The sequence below is a fragment of the Syngnathus leptorhynchus genome, chromosome 2 (genome assembly GCF_054491065.1).
Source record: "Syngnathus leptorhynchus isolate UIUO chromosome 2, UIUO_Slep, whole genome shotgun sequence".
Lineage (NCBI taxonomy): Eukaryota > Metazoa > Chordata > Actinopteri > Syngnathiformes > Syngnathidae > Syngnathus > Syngnathus leptorhynchus.
The window spans coordinates 15387758-15405462 of NC_141196.1; the positions used below are offsets into that span (position 1 = coordinate 15387758).

General features: G+C 38.6%; 2 protein-coding genes across 8 annotated transcripts in view; both read right to left on the reverse strand.

The window, feature by feature from the left end:
- Positions 1-10765, reverse strand: part of LOC147061010 (protein diaphanous homolog 1-like) — a 37072-nt gene extending 26307 nt beyond the window's left edge. Inside the window, exons 1-6 of one of the 6 annotated variants that reach the window (XM_085906606.1) lie at positions 10231-10585; positions 9948-10152; positions 9754-9880; positions 1458-1484; positions 719-883; positions 454-555 (exon numbers count right to left, since the gene is read on the reverse strand). In XM_085906606.1, coding sequence (XP_085762732.1) covers positions 454-555; positions 719-883; positions 1458-1484; positions 9754-9852 — 393 coding nt within the window. In that variant the 5' untranslated portion in view covers positions 9853-9880; positions 9948-10152; positions 10231-10585. Of the gene's footprint in view, positions 1-453; positions 556-718; positions 884-1457; positions 1485-9753; positions 10153-10230 lie in introns of all 6 variants that reach the window. The other 5 variants (XM_085906610.1, XM_085906608.1, XM_085906607.1 and 2 more) reach the window with 5 other exon arrangements.
- A 1846-nt stretch (positions 10766-12611) lies between these two features.
- On the reverse strand, positions 12612-17488 carry smim32 (small integral membrane protein 32). Of its 2 annotated transcripts, none has more exons than XM_085905763.1 (2): positions 17160-17488; positions 12612-14316 (listed from the first exon to the last, which is right to left on the reverse strand). In XM_085905763.1, the coding sequence occupies exon 2, from the start codon at positions 14290-14292 to the stop codon at positions 13942-13944; it is 351 nt and encodes a 116-aa protein (XP_085761889.1). In that variant the 5' UTR covers positions 14293-14316; positions 17160-17488; the 3' UTR covers positions 12612-13941. The 2 variants fall into 2 exon arrangements, with proteins under 2 accessions (XP_085761889.1, XP_085761887.1); XM_085905761.1 differs by lacking the exon at positions 17160-17488 and adding an exon at positions 16950-17109.
- Between the last annotated feature and the right edge of the window lie 217 nt (positions 17489-17705).

Sequence of the window (17705 nt, forward strand, 5' to 3'; positions counted from 1 at the left end):
GACAATTTATTCTAACTAGCAGTGGCAGTCTATTTAGTTAACCAACAATGTTTACTCTACCGGAGACGTGCAGTTGTGGAAGCCAGTTCTTGTTCTGATAAACATACTGCGCTCTATTTACTGTTAATGAGGAATAGTGCTCACTGTAACATAATCATTTGCATAATAGTGAGAAATCACTAATGTAAAATGAGGTATGGCCAATTTTAAAAGCCATACTTTTATGGGACCCTGATATGAGCTACTGTATTGGGCTTCAATACTATCGAGTAGAGAAACTGCATATAGACATTTCGATACAAAGTCAATTAATTAGTTAATCGTGAAAATCATGAATAAAGGAATATATTGAAAAGGATGAACTTTGAGAGTTGTATTGAATTTGAATGATCAAGAGCTGCTGATTCAATTAATTGACTTGAAATATATTTTTTTTATTTTTTTTTTACTGACCGCTTTAGAGGTGTGGAGGTACTGGGAGACCATTTCACGTTTAATTGCAATGCTTTTTTCCCTGAGAGGCTGCTGCTTCTCCTCATTCAGGTTCATATCCACCTAAACAACATGAACAAGATTGATCAATCAATCACATGACACTGTGGTGTCACATTTTAGCACAAAAGACATTAAAAGACAGTAGACACAAACGATAAACCAAACTAGAGTTCATGACATCATATGCTGCTTTTGTACACATCATTGAGGCACGCTTTCTCACCAGCATCTGTTCAAAAAGTTCCAGGACATATTCATCCGTGTGGTCGTGCAGCATGACGCTCGGAGCGTGGATTTCATAGTTGGCAGCTGCAGAATGACGCTGACCTGGTACATGGCTCAGCTTCTCCTTGTCCTTCTTCATCCTCATGCTGGTGAAGCGTTCCAACTACATTGGCAGGCAACACAGCACAAGTTACATTGGGGAGTTGGGAATGAAAAGCTGCCATCCATCAATCCCTAATCAACTTGTGGTTTTATGATGTCACAACTGACTTTGTCAGTTAATATAACTTTTAAAAAAATAAAAATGGTTTGTTAAAATAGTTTTTGGGATGTTTTGTGCATCTTATTTCAATAACTTCAGTAAATTGATTAGGGATTATAACATTGACCACGACAAACTGCAAAATAAAATCAATATGTTGATGGAACATGCAAAAGCAGAGCAATTGTTAACAAACACAAGTGCTAATTTCCCTTGCGTACACACAGTGTATGCATTGTTGACTGCTGGGAAATTAGTTGGATCAACTTGCCAGTAGTTAAAGTGCACGTTCAAAAGCATGCACACCCAAAATGAGCACACTCGACAACAGGTATGTTGACGAACACGTGTGTTAATACATTGTGGATTAGATTGTGGCAAACAAACAGTGGCAAGATGAGTTTGTTTATTCACAGACGACAAGATGAATGACGCAAGCACACTGGTGTTGGTGCCAGGGAGTTAGAAAACCTACCTCATCTGGAATCAGGCGTTTCAGTTTCTAAGGACGAGGAATGGGGCAAAAGGGAGGAAATCGCCATAAAAAGAGATAAGAAAGATAAAACAGATGTCAGAAGGAAACCATGACAACAAGGGAGGCATATTGAGCGAGAGAAGGAGGAAAAATTCAATTAGACAGAATTCATTGTTGTCGAGGAAAGAAAACAGAAAACACTCATATCTTAAGTCATTTGGTGATTGAAGGGTGGAGGCTTTGTGACAGGGTTACACTATTGTTAAATTCTAATGAAAACAGAAATAGAAAGTAATACATTGAAATCACAGTAAAGAATCTTAAAAATGGCAATTATGCACATAAGAGTGATCTCCAAACGTCTTAATGGTAATTAATATTAGGGCCATTTTGTGTGTGCGTAATGACCGATCATGTCCACAAGGTGTCAGGCTACACATACAAATGTTCATCTGAACGGCACCTCATTGACGTCACAAACGTTTCCCTCAAGGCAGACATTTACCTCAAATGTCCCCAATTTGAATTGATTAGTAAATTTAATTGTGGAAATGTACTCAAAAAATTTACATACAAATGTAGACCAGCACTGCTTGACTTTGGAAACCACATGACCAAAATATATGTATATTATCTTTTAGAAGTGTTCGATATGGACAAAAGTGTGTGTGCATGTGTGCGTGTGTGTGACAAAATAGAAATCTATTTATCCCAATAAAGCATTTGTCCTTAAAATAACGTAAAATTAATGGCAACTACGATCCGTTTTGTGTTAGTTTGGAAATCACACACAAAATGAGGAAAAATTACTCAAAAAAAATAAATAAAACTAATTTCCAATGGCCAGAGAAATACCATTGGAAATACATTGCTCTTCATTATTTTTGACACACCTGGTTAAGAAAGGTTCTAAAGCTTCTAATAAATTCAGGGAGTTTTTTTTTTATTTTTTTTTATTTTTTATAAATGCTATCGGACTATAATTTAAGAGGAAATTTCAACCTTTACTTCAAGTGTATCTATTCAGTTGGGGTGGGGGGAATCTTTCATAGAGAAATAATGATTTTACATCAATTCATGTATGCCACAATTATTGGCACCCCTGATGTTAATACTTTGTAAAAACCTTTTGCCAACAAAACAGCACCTAATCTCCTATTGTTTGACGAAATGGGAGCATATAGAAAGAGGGATTTTTGAACATATGTTAAAATCATCTAGTGACCTGGGTCCTCTCTTCTGCAATTGCTTCTTTAGCTCACTTGACAGACTTTCAATGGGATTACGTCTGGGGACTGAGCAGACCATGGGAGGAGCTTGGTTCTGTCTGCTGAACCACTTAGATGTATAATGTTCAGTATTCGAGAATGCTTCTGCAAACAAAATGAAACCAAATGACAATTTAATTTTAAGCCTTTTAACACATCTTACCCGGTGTGCCAATGATTATGGAGGGCATTATATCTATGACCTTTAAGTCAGTGCAATGTAGTCAAGTGCAAAGAATTAAAATAAAAACGAGAAGTTTTAAGAAACACAAGATTGCCAGCTGGTTCTGAAGGCGTGACTAGACAGAGATGGAAGCTGAGAATAACATTGTGGTTGAAAAAAAGCTGGTGTTGGACTGGTGGTGATTCACTCTGCCATCAAGCTAACCATGTGGGTTGCGTTTGCTTACCATGTTCCCATGGCAACACTGTGAGCTGAATTACATCACGCAAAGGGAAACTGTTTGACGCAGCCACACCTCAACAAACCCTACAGCAGGAAATGACACACTTCTATTTTGTGTTAAACATTTTTTAATGTGCCTCTCTTTACAAATGTTGATTCATAACCCATACATCAGGGAGGGTAAGGCATCTTTTTATTGCACAGTTCATCAAACTTGTGCTTCGCATAATTAAAAATATAACAATTAAAAGCATTAATAGTTAAAGAGATAAGCTCATAGTTATGAAATAAAATGTAAATTAGTAAAATTACCAGAATAACATAAGAAATAATAATATATCAAAACAAACACCCAATAGAGCAAACGTTTGCAGACTTTATTGGATTTTGTCGAAATGACACTTTAGTGGAAATCATTCGGCTCACTGGCTGTGTGACAACAGACTCTGTGATTCAGTCAGAATAAAATACGCTTTGCCTAGCAATTCAACACAAGCTTGAGGAAAACTGAAGTTGTCCTAAACAACTTCAGTCCCTGTATATGACATACCGTCAACACACAGCACCACACTCTCAGCAACAAATTGCACAGCCCAGATTATAAAGATTTATAATCAAACAGTTATTTGTTTGTCTATGCGTTTATTAGATTTTTCCTCAGTGGCAATCAAAAACACTAATGCAGACATGGAGCTGAGAAAGGAAAATTATGTTAACTGAAACTAGTTTCCCTCCCTTCAAATATAAATGGGCTAAAATGGGTTGAGTGTGGTAGACAGTCTTAGTGTTGTTACAAACAACAGTGTCAGATTAGCAGTAATCCGACAAAGGGAGACTGAAAATTACCTAAAACCTCCCCTGTTTACACAACAAACGCATATCAGTAAGGCTCAGTCGATCCAGCTGAGTGCTTATGCACCATACATAATTGTGTGCAATAAATTAAGTCTTTAGTAATTTTGTTGCACATATCAAGAAAGCAAAAGGTATTTTTGATAGCCAAGCCATGCCCCATTTGGTGGTTCACGATGAACAGGGTAGAAAACATCAAAAGGCTTGGATCACTAGTCGCAGTGGTCGGAATTAACAAATGATCAACAGGTAATTAGGGCCTGACTGATTAGAGCCCTTCTAACGTTGGCAAATATAATCGGTAAATTGGCTGATTTTCTTTCGTTCAGTTGTACACAGATGGTGATGATCGTGCAGAGTTGAGAGTTGACCCCCGGTAGGGAGCGAACCGGCCCATATCCCCTGAATTGAAATGCACTGGGAGATTTTTTCCTCACTGTTCAAATTCTTTTAATAGTAAAAAAGTAAACTTTTAAAAGCCTTATTCTTATACAAGTTTGAAAAGCCTGGCTTTACAAAATTAGTTTTGTGCAGTGAAACATGTTGAAGTGTTCTTATCGCAATTTTAAAATCTTATTCAGTTAGATAGTATTGGACTTGTGCTGTGTGTCACAAAGAAAGCATAACTGCGTTTTGCATTTAAAAAAAAAAATGTTTCAATTAAAGTAATCCTGTTAAGGAGCATGATCCTCAAAGTTCCAAACCTGTGCTAGGTAAAGTACTAAAACTATCCACTACGTTTTTAACATAATCCGTTCATAACATCAAGTATTCTGACCCCCAGAGTTTAGAGAACGAGTGTAAGCATATTTATTAGCTGTCTGCTAGTACCTCCTTGCACAAGGGACGGGTAAGTGGAGAGCGATAAGAGTATTCAATAATGGGGAAGAATAAGAATGTATCCTGTTTGCTATTTTTGCACAACTTCCTGACACAGCCTTCCAAAACGCAGTCATATCGCATGCGCCTGTGTAATCTTGTGTGCACAATGCACACAAGTAGTCTCAACACCGACGGCATTAACAAGTTGTGGGTTTAATAGGTCCCTAAATAAGAGAACATTCGCTACACTTTGCATGGGTGTAATGTTTTTTTTTGAATAACAAAGACATGCTCAGTTGAATTCTGACTGTTTTATTGTGGCCATGCGACATTTTAGAAAGTACGTATATTACAAATATTGTTTGTTTACTGTGCCAACGGTCCTTAACACTTCTCCACAACATGCAGATTCAGTTTCAAACAATTCTGACGCAAGTGTGTTGGTTTTCAAAAGTAAATATAAACACAATCATTTGAATATATAACTATGCAGTCTGAACATGTTTTGTCAGCAAATTTACAGTAAACGCATGCTGGCAAAATGAAAACACATTTAAAATGGCTAAAAAGAACTAATTCAGATATTTATGAAAACAATTCTACTGTATTTTGTTTAGAAGTGTGGGTGCGAAAATGACTAAATGTTTGGTGGTGGATTTTCTCAACGTTAAGCATTCAAAGAGACAAACATCAAGCAGCAACTTTAAACTATATTTACTTGAGGAGATTACGTAAGTGATCGAAAGAATAAACCAGGTAAAGCAGATACAAAGTAAAGATACTTGTATCGTGACTCTGCATTCCTTGGAGCGCATACCTCAAACAAACTGGTCAACAGCACCGTCATTACACAACACTGCTCTCACATCCAGTCAGAACAAGCACTAAAGAAATCCAAACAGGCCTCTGCTAACATTCATAAGCACAGAATATTAAACATTCCTCACTATGAGGATGGAACCACTGTGTGAGATTTACACAGTAGATACACGCAGATAGTATGTTACAATGTTACATTACGTTTATTAAAAGAACAATAAGAGTTGGAATGAGAGAATGAAAGCCACTTTTTTTAAAAAAAAGCTGTTGCATTTTTGTTGTTGGTTAAGCTGCTTCATGTTTGGAGGCAGCTTCGCGCTGACTACAAAACATAATGCTGCAGTCAGGGCTTGTGGTTGAATTTTCATTTTTATATCAAACATTATGTTAAATGCATTTTTTACGGACATCGATCACGTGTCCAACGTGACTCATATTGATATTGAATTATCTCCCAGCTTTAAGTTGAAAACACACTTACACATTTAACGTGGGATAAAAAATATGAATTCATATTATTAGGTCATCATGGGCTGGAGTTTATTTTTCTGTTTGGTTTTTTTCTCGTGGAATTGAAAATGACATCAATGCTATTTTTAGACAAGGCAGAACACTAGTATTACCGCAATAACTTCCAACCCTAGAGCACAAAAAAATCCTCAAGGTGGAAGGGAACTATGAATATATTTTGCAATATTTGAAGTGCAGCACAAGTGAAATCACCACAGGGGTTTTGGTTCGTTTTGTCACAGCTTTGTTGTCGACTTTCAGTTGAAAACAAAAGGCGGATCATCCAATTTTCACTACAGTGGCTTTTCATGAATTCCAAATCAAGTCTGAGTGTCCTGTGAGGACCGTGATCCCTGTTTATAATTTGATAGAAATCACATTAAATAACTTCAAAATATAAACAAACATCTCCCAAAACTCATAACTAGAATCTTAACAAATGAAATAACATTAAAATGCAAGGACAAATAATGAGCTTCTTTACTACTTTTCATTTTGAGTCTGGCACCTAACCACTTTTCTTCTTTTGTTCAGTGTAACATTTACATCTAAAGATAAGACGACATAGATAAGGTAGACATGGCCAGAACAGAGCAAATGCCCTTTCTCCAGCTTTTTCACCTTTGTTGAAATATAATGCAGGAAGAAAGAAGCCCTAATTAAAACAATAAAGGCCATTCAATATTGATCTATTCCACCCTTAGATGCTGCTGCAACCTCAGCACCCTAATAAGTCACACTAATGATGATGCATATTATGCACCCTATTCTGCAAGTAATAAAGTCAGACGAGGGAGCAGAAATTCTACAATTAGTATGTTAAAAGATACTACTTATAGTGTTAAGATGTTAGTAGAGCATCATTTTGGTCCAAAATGTTTGGGCACCCTTGCTAATTTTCCAAAATCTATCCATCTTCTTCTGACCTTAATTTGAATATTGACTGAATGTAAACATAGTTAGTCTTGTTATTCCTTCATGAGAATACTTCAGAAGTGTCAGCAGTCATACAGTCAGAGGTGTAGCTTATTCTTCACCACAACTCCAGGTGTCGAGCTGACTATCTGTCGAGCTGACTATCTAGCTAGCTGACGCTCATTGATAGCCAGTGTGGTTTAAGTAGCACCGACCTCTGACATCCCAGCGTCGGTGATGTAAGCACATTGCACCACATTAACGTGTCCAGCCTAGCGGAGACTCCGATCTTGATGAATTTTTTTTTTTTAACTCTGTGATCTAAGTTTTAATAGTCAATGTGTTTTAATGAGGAGCAAAAAGCAATCTTGACACGCAAACTGAAGCACAGTTGCTTTATCAAACTATTTTCAAAACCTTGAAAAAGTACCGCCTCCCTCACATAGCCTTTTTAGTATGATTAGCAGTATTAGAGTAATGTTTCAATTGTAACGTAAATGTGTTACTGTACATGTTGTACTTGAGCTTGGTTTGAAGAAACTCATAAATCTGTCGAAAATATTAATAATCAATCATTTCCTGCAAGTGTTCAGCCTTATATGTACAGTATCTACATTTGATCTAGGCCTCCTCACTGAAACTTGTTGAGTCATTATGTTAAATTGGGCTTTTGCTGAGGTGGTTCCCTCAGGAAATGGATGCACTGTTGCACAAAGGCACATTCTGGCAAGATTTTATGCTTGACAAGAGGGTGCACTCATTGTTGAGTTGAACCACATGCTCCATGTTAGACAAAAAAACAACACGGGCATATTGAGAAGTACTTTTGAATGCACGTTTCATATAGAAACTTGTTGGTTGCTTTGCCCGGTAGTATCACACTTTGTACAGTACTCGATGCTCCAGCACACAATGGCCAAGACATGGCAAATATAGAGTGTAGCAAGTGCTCGACAGTGCGGGCACTGCGGGCGGACTGCACACAGAAGGCAGAACGTGAAATCTTGTGAAATCTTTAAAAAGCGCACAAATATCAGCTATGATGAGATCTTTCTATTTTACTGAATTACAATCAATGGTCCATCTAATGACGTATGTTAAAAACCCAAACCATATAACTAGGCTTGCATCTGTCAGTCTAGTGGTTGTGATCACAAATGTAAATATTCAATGAGATTTTAAACTCCCAAAAACTTGAATAATAAACATATTCTTTGGTACCCTAAGACATTGTAAAGTCATGGAAATAAACCGAAATATCAGTAATATATGGAATGTTATATGTTGCGTGCTCAATTCTTCTAAAGTGTTTGCAAATATACCATGTACGTTATAAAAATTGTAAATAGTATCCTTGTTTTGTTTTGAAGATGATCACTTGTCAGCTAATATTTCACTACTTACAGTGACGCTTTCAGATTTTGCCATGGTTTTGTTGCATTTTTTGTCTTTTCTTTTAAAGTTATCTAAAGTAAACTTATTGCAACATAGTGGTAGGGTGCTGATGAAATATATATGATTGCCACATATCAGTTAAAAGTGTGATGATGCAATGTAGTGTTGTTAAAGTTGTATTATACATCGATTAACTTGTTCTTACACTTGTATAACATTTATGAATGTTACAATTTTTCATCAAGTAAGACAATGTGCAATGTGTGTGTGCGTGCGTGCGCAAGCGTGTGTGTGTGTGTGTGTGTGTGTGTGTGCGGTTGTATGCGAGCGTGCATGCTGCATAATAAAAATTCTAGCAGAGCAGATTCAAACATCAGTGTGTCAGCATCAAGGACATAACTCAAGTCTGTGGAGGGCACCATAGTCATGCAAACACAGACTGGTGTACACAGTGTTAGCTCTGGGCACAACAGATTTTTGTCTATGACTCATGTTTACTCGTACTTCTATCAAAAAAGTTGGCATTCCTGAAACATTCTGTGATGTCTGTAGCTTTGCCTTCTTATTTTGTAATGGAAACACAGAGTAAAAAAAATTCACTGCCTGCAATGGAGCATTTACCAAAGACACAATAAAAGGTGACTCTTGGGCAGGATGAGTGGTGTTATGAAAAACAGTATTCAGTCCAAAATGCATATTTGGTACGACTGTTTACTTTGCGATCATGTGTCCCCTCTCTATGGTTACTGATTGTCAGTGTGTGCATGCTATCACTTTCCACCTGTTGCGAGACATGACTTGGGAGCTACAACACAAGTGAGCCTTGCCTGGTGAAAGGCACCAGTGCTTCTATGTTGACACCTCAAGTGACTCACATGCATGCTCACTCCACACGAGGTAATGAAGAAAAGTCAAATGAGTTAACCTTGCCAATACAAGTTCATTTCACACTCTATGTAACATTGATTAATGAGTGATTAAACATGATAAAACTATTTCAAGTTTTATAATAATGAATTTGTATCTTTTGACACACACACACAGATCTCCAAACAAAACTTACAAAAACTGACATTCATAAAGTACAGGATCTCTAGGTGCAAAGTTCGAACGGGGGAGGTACTTTCTTTTATTTTGAAACTTCCTCTTGTATATGATAAATATAATAATATGTACAAACAGAGCTGGTGTTAACGTTCAAAGCAGCAGCTTGGTGGCTTTGTAGTCTCACTTAAAAACACTTATTTAAAACAACAAGCGACGTGACCAAATGTATTTTGCCAGCAAATAACGCTAATTGAATACTCACAAATTTCTTTTTGCCATCTCCATCCTCGTAGCTCTTCTTTGACTTCTTGTCTTTCTTGGGACCAGGAGCAGAGGCGGCGTATCCCGTGGATGGATCCATAGTTGTGAAGTTAATCCTTTTCCTTCAACTGGGAGTCAAAATAGTCTCAGCGTGTAGACACTCACTCAAAGCAAACGACCGATCTGGCGAACTACCTAGACAATAGAGGCCAAGTCATAATAATGATAATAATCTTGTTGGGCCTGGGTTGGTGGCCAGGCTAACTAGCCACAATTAGCACAGAGTTGCTAATGATCTGGTCCCGAGCCAAAATCACCGAACGAACTCCTTGCTAAGCCGCCTGCCTGCCTGTCTTCCAGAAGGAGGGAAATTCAAAGTACTGCAGATCGTCGTCGGGAACTGCACAGAAGAAGCATTCCAACATATTCAAAATATATATATATATATACACACAGGACACGGCTTCAGTCGCCTCACCTGCAACAGAGTGTAACGTAAACACAAGTTTGTTAGGAGATGAGTTAAGTTTACCAAAGTTCGGAGCGAACACTGCTAGCGTTAGCGTGAGCTAGGCTACTTTTGCCGGCTATACTAGGTGTAATAACCGACTGAAAAGTCCATAAATTGGCAATGGGAGTGCCTCGTCAGTGTTGCCCTGGCACTACCGAAGCGTCCACTTGATTTTCCATGCCTGTACCGGTTCTAATCAATTTTTCAATTCCTGCATGACAGCTGTAAAGAGATGACTTGAATACCGAGCCAGTTGTCTTCCTGAAGTTTTCGTCTGACAGTCCGCCTGAAGCGTTTGGGGGGGCGGAGGCAACGTCAGAAAACTTCACCTGAACTGCTTCCTGGTTGTGCTGCTTGAACTCGAACTCTTGATTGTATCTTGCAACTTTTCAGACCACATACAGAGAAATGATTGGCTCCTCAAAGCCACCAGCAATCATTTTGGCAACTTTTAAGTGTCAACTTTTGCAAAATTCAAAACGCTAAAACCACGCCCCCTGGACGACTTCTTTCAAGAAACCCTGCAGTTGACGTTCCCATTGAATATTGGTTAAATAAATACCAAATAAGTTATCATTTAACCAGAAATGCTTCAGCACAACTGCTCCGTGCAGCACTCTAATGTGTTGTGGCGTGTCGAATATCCAATTTCACTTGGACGGTCTGAAATTAGCATTGATTTGCAACAAACCTATCAAAAATGTATCTTTTGATCAATTAAATCCTCTTCCATATTCCGTATTCCACAACTGTGTGCACATTTATTATTTGTTGTTGAAAAGTGCTCCTGTAATATGAAGGTATCAGTATAAAGTGCATCTTGCGCTTTTCTTTAGCAACTGCGACTACATTTAGTTGGACTAAACTAATCTCGAGAAAAAGTTTTGGGGGGTTTTCTTTTACAGATATGACCATGCATAGTTTCTATTTTTGCCGCTGTGGTTCTATCGCTCTTTCTATCCGATGTAGTGGGAATTCCGTTTCTAGGTGATCGATGTACCGTCCATCATATCAACTAACATTTCCAAATATTATAGGACTCAGTTTTCATGGGGTAGCAGTATCTAATATTGTTTGAAATAGTATAGACGGACATCATACTCGTCTCTTAGCGTCATTTTGATAAATGATGTAACCAGGATACAAACAGCTCTTATTATGTAAACCGCATCCACGGCAAAATATTAAAGGGGTCTTTCTGAGTCTGACAGTGTCAAATAAAAGTGAGATTTTTTTTTTTTTTATCTTTAGGCTGTCTTGAAATTGCAAGTGTGTATAGGTCAATGCAAATCCTAACTATTACATTGGCACCTAAAATGAATGTGTGCATGTTTTATCCAGTAAGTCTATTTGCACACAAGGCAATCAACAAAAAGACCTGAGCCTCCACCAGGTGGTTAAATAGTAGACTGCACAGCCTGTCAAGGCCAGTCCAGATATACCGCCAATGGGGTAATTTCCGCTCTGTCATCGTCGAGGACAGCAAAAGCCCAATTCTTGGTTATCTACTCAACTCATCCTGACTTATTTTTTTTTCTCCTGATCTGTTGGCAAAATGGTCAAGCCCACCAATCATAAATGTTACTTTTCATTATTTACGATGGCGCAGTTTGTCATTTGTTGTCTGGGTCAACACATAGTTTGTCCGAGCCACAGACTCTGTGATTGTAACACGAAACAGTATTGCGATCCAATTAAGAAGCGATTTGAAGGTTCATATATGACGTAGGCAACGATTCTAATTAGGCCAACAAAATAAAAGAGCAACTGCTCACAAATGTTCAAGTTCACAATCGGTCACAAACATGTCTTCATTAGGTTGAACGTTTGTATAAAGTCTCACACTAAATTCACCACATTGAGAATAACAAGAAGAGTTTACCACAGCAATGTAGTTACCAGATATGCTAACAGCCTGCCTCCTGGCACTACTAGCACAATTGATTTCAATATACGTGGGGTTTGTCTCATTTTTACGATTAAGATGTTTTAAAATTGTTTGTGGCACCCTAACTGTGAAATATAATTGGAGCTAGAAGTAATAGGCCCAATATGTTGTTTATTTACATAGTGAATTGGTTGTTTTAGTTTGTGTGGTACTGTGGGTGCACTGAGATGTTTTATCTGACTGGTTTTCCAAACCAATCATGTTTGGTGGTCATTTTAAATCCAGCTCTCAGATGAGGTCACATATGCTGCATTGTGTTTTGTTGTACTTTTCAAATAAAGTCCAGTAAATGTTTTAGTTCTACACCACAAACAATAACCAGCATGTTTAATTCCACTTTGGTGAAATGCTTTAAGATAATGCACAATGGATACATGTTGAAAGCCAGCAAGCCCATTATTCTTGTTTTTCTGTAAGCCCCAGAGTCAAATACAAATGTGCCTTACCTCTGAAACACACACACACACACACACACACACACACACACACACACCAGTCTGCGCCGGATTATGCCGATAGACACGTTTATCCGGCGTGGTATGTGAAAGATGTATCCAACAACAAGTCTGAAGAGGATTTGAGCATGACTTGTGGCAATGAAGCTGACAGCGCTGCAGTTTGGTTTATTGCACACAAGTTGTCTTGTACAACTGTACTTCAGCCTCAAAGCCTTACTTCCTCAGGACATTGACACTACGAATTGGGAAAAGGTTAATTAAAAGTGAAAAATGGTACAGCCGGCAGCCAGATGGCTTTCAGAAGATGCCCTATGAGGCTGTATTAAATCACAGCAGTGACCTCTCTAACAAAAACATTGGCATTCATTCATCAGACGACACAAAGACTTTACTGCTAAGAGGTTTTCAAAATCTTTAGGTCTAGTTGGTGTAGTTTTGCAGTCTGCCATTTCATCACTATTGTACAATCGACAGAAAGATGGCAAAATGTCGCAACACTGCACAAGACAGACATTTCTATACTGCTAAACAGAATGTTCAAGGCAATGCTAAAACACTATTAATGCTGAATTTTAGAAATCTGGCAAGTCGGAAATTTTCTTAAACTACAAATTCACAAATTAGGGGAGGTTAACTGTACCCTGAATTCATCGAAATGAACTAATTTGACATCACCCACAACTGAAATACTGAAATTATGATTAATAATATAATATTAATATAATTGATTATATAAAATTTCACTGTTAACCCAATTGGCTTTGCATGAAAACCAGTGTATATCACAATTATCTACATATGTGCTGACCTCTGTATGAAATACAATCAAGGCTCGCAAAAATACTCAGTTTCATTTGTGGATTCACAAACAAAGCAAATACTAGCTCATCAAGGTCGCCCACAATGTTGTTATTTCTGACTTCTCAGAAGACTTGAATAAAGCAGGCAAATGTGTCAAAAGAAAATGATAAAAGCAAAGTTGCAAACAAATGAGCGCTTTTCAGCTTTCAGAGACGCAACATTACCCAGTCAGAAATTCGAGATTATATCGATAATTGGGTTTACTCCCACAGTGGGCCCACTCTTCAAACATTACATACCAACGTCTGCTCAATGACAGAAAGAGAGAACCATTGCATCTTTTGACTTAAAATTACCCTCGCCGAGCTTGTGTGTGCTGATATTTTGGATTTCTCTCCACACAGTCCGCGTGAAATGAAACGAAGAGGGAGTCCATGGTCCAATACAGATCCAAGTTCTCACCCTTCCGGGCTACTTGTACGATGTCCGGGCCTCTCTCAATGACCTGTCGTACGGCATAGAGGCGAAGAACGAGTTCCGCAGCTGACAGTTAATGAAGAACACAATGATCAGCACCAGCAGAAACAACAGGAGGCACATGACTATGTAGGTGAGCAGGTCCGGTTTGTGGAGCTCGCCATCTCGAAGCCCTCCTCCTCCTCCTCCCCCGCGGCTCGCAGTTGGTCTCAGTAGGGCGGCCACGCTCACCAAGCCCCCATGAGATACGTTTACAGAGGTGGCGGTGCTTGTCGAAGACTGGGCCATGAGCAGCAGGTCAAGGTGTGGCGTATTGGTGGAGTTGAGGAGGACCTGTCTCAGCATGACCTATGTGGCCTCACCAGCTGACTGGGGGTGAGAGGAAACAACACACAGTGCTTTTTAGAAATTCTGAGTAAAGTTTAAGGATGCGTTTTGGTCTAGTTATTGGAACTTTTTGAAACTGCCAGGTCAAGACTTGTTAAAGCATAGAGTGAAAGCATAAAATGACCAATGAGACTCATTTGTTAACTTGAGCAAACATATTGTGCAATGTTTTTTCAAAAAAGTAAATCCCTTCTTTCCAAACAACTGGGCATGAGACATACAGAAGCAGAGACCCGAGAGGAGTCACAGATGCAGAATTAGTAACATTTCTTGTAGACACCTAAGTTTTATCACCTTTTAAATTTTTACTCCCAAGTTTTATCATTGTACATCACAAAAGCATTTGACTTTCACCCACATACATTTAAGCCTATATCCAACTGAGCGGCAAAGTTTTGCTACTGTTGGCGATTGTAAGTAAATGTTATTTTTTCTTCAAGGTTCGTTCAAGTTCACAGTCACAAAGATGTCCGCCAGACGTTTGGCAACAATTTTAAGGCCTAATCTTACTGAGGGGTGAAAATTTGCAAATATTTTTGAAGGCAGCAAATGGTTCGTTCAAGGTCGCAAATGTTTGTCAAAAGGCCTAACCCTAAACCCTTTACGCCTAACCCTATCAAGACTATACTCTCTCAAAATTGCATGCCATCATTATTGGCTGTGTTTGAGGATTGTGCTCTTACATGTAAATGTAAGGTGTGGCTTTGGTCAGAACCTCAAGGGATTAATGAAGTGAGGAAATATTCTAATCTTGCTCACGGTTATGATATGTTTAATATTTTAAAAAGTACAATACTTGGTTATTAAAGCCAACCCATTTTATAATTCACTATAACTACTATAATCGTCCATCTACTCAACTGTCTATAATGCTTGTGTTCATTAGGCCACGGCTCATTTAAATCTGATCCAAAGCCAACTGAGAGGATTGCTACACTTTGTATGACCACTTGCTAATAGAAGGGCAGTCCAAATAAAGAACGATTTACGCTCACATTCACAATCATGGATCATTTAGAGCAGTGGTTGACAAAGACCTTTTACACCAAGAACCACCTAAAAATACTACCTAGCTCTCCAAGTACCATCCTCATGGCCAACATGAAAATACATTAGTGTATTAGGTCTAAGTGTTCATCAAACACAAGGAAGGTTTTATTCCTAGCAAGTCTATTTAACATTAATGTAAGCCACTGCAACATTGTGCACCACAATTCAAGAGAGTAAAAATAAAAGCTGAACTTAAATAATGATTCAATTAAATGTATTCAACATATGCCAATTAAACATTTCTAAAAGTGAACGAATGTAAATAAAACAGTGACTTGATTTAGAAAGCGATACTGTATTACGCACAGTTTCAACATTTAATTAAGTGATTCTTTGTATACCACTAGAGGGAGCTCGCATACCACTAGGTGTAGGCCTAGCACCATCTAAATAATATCTAATTTAGAGTCTTCAATGAACCTAATATTCATGTTTTTTGGAACGTGTGAGGAAATCTGTATATCCTAGCTTGGAAATTCCAATTTATCGCTGCGATTAAGTCTGGTTGGTCATCTGATCAAGCACATTTCCAAGATTGACATTGCACATGAAGGATATGTCACAGCTAATAAACAAATTTGATTGGCTGGTTTGTTTTGAATTGCGTGAAGGGCTTGGTCTTTAAACCCATTTTCTTAGTGCATATGGATTGCCAGGTTAGGTATACCCCGACAAAGCCCACTCAAGCACTAGGAGGACATGCAAAATCAAAACAAGAGTCAAAGCCAATACCTCATAACTGTGAGGCAGATAAGCTAATAACTACTACAAGATGCAAAATAAATAAATAAATAAATAAATAATGATGCACAGGCTTAATTGAGCAACACAGATTTCTGATACCTCCCAAGCCCATTCTAGCGCCCAATTTGTTGCTATTGTTTTCTTGTTTTTTAGTCATCATTAACTTTGAACCCTGATTGACAGGGAGCACTCAAGTGGTTCTGCAGTACACTTAAAGCTGCTGGGTTAAAAATTGGACTGACCCAGGAAATTGGGTCAATTTGACCTAACTTTGGGTTGTTTTGCAAAGAAAAAAAACAAGTTGGGATGTTTTGTACAAAAAAATTGGTTGTTTTGGGCAAAACACAACACACCTTTAAAACTGTGGGATTAAAAATTGGACTGACCCAGGAGGTTGGGTGAATTTGGCCCAACTTTGAGTTGTTTTCCAAAAAAGTTGTTTTGGGCAAAACAACCCAGGAACTCGGGTCAAATTGACCCAACATCCTGAATCGGTCCAACGTTTAACCCAAATTGGGTTGTTTTAAACCCATCATTTTGAAGTTGTATGATATATATATATTTTCTTTAAACCAATGCTAAAAAAAAGGCAATTTCAAAAGTATCATACAATAAAATAAAACAAAACAACACAAAGTGTTTTTCAAGGTCATTGTTAACTTCATGACCATTATGTACAAAAATGTTCACACATGGCTCTGAAATCAAATGTTTGGTTTGCTTCAGTAGGACCTTGCCCTAGATTTTTATGCGTCTTCATGAAATGTTACCTTACCAAAACCTAAATGACAACGAAAATAATAGTCACGCGAAAGACTTACGTGGTTGCGCACTGCTGGGAGTGTCACAGGTGATACTGGATAAGACAAATGCGGGCTCAGCATTCCTGTCGATTTTCTGTAGGGTGCCGACAATCCACGCCGAGGACGCGTTGAGAAGAAGCAGCTGTGCGACTGCTTGCACGCTGCGCCCTGCACAGTCCATTTGTATCTGGGTCGGATTAAAAGGGAAAAAAACGCAGAAACACCTACCAAACTGGACTTTGATCCGGTTTCAGGAGCAACAATTATCCACCAAAGAATCCGATCAGTATGTAGAAATCGCAGTTACTAAAAATTGTATTAGTGATCTTGAACCGACTTGAGGCTCCTTTGGTGAGCGATCGCGCGCATTGCTTCTTGTGCGTCGTAGCGTGCATCACAACAAGTCAGCATGCGCTTATGCGCGCAAAATACGGAGCGCGAAGGAAGGACACGCCAATCTTGCCTCTCTCCAAGCTCCTCCAGTGACAGCAGCACAACTACGGGGACGTGGATGCGATTAGTGCTCCGCAGAGGTTAGAATGAGGAGAGCAGGTCGACTGCTCTTGTCTTCGCCCTTTTCTGCATGTCTGTGTCAGGGGAGAGCACAGTCAGCGCGTGTGTATTGGGGGCGTGTCACCTGACAGGGATGTGCAACAGTAAAGTCACAAAGTAGACATAAATCTTGCTCTCTCCATTGCTCTCTCTCCAAAGTAATAAGAGGATGCTGAGAGAGCTATTCGTGGAGGAGGAGGGGAATGCCTCTCGCTGCAATGA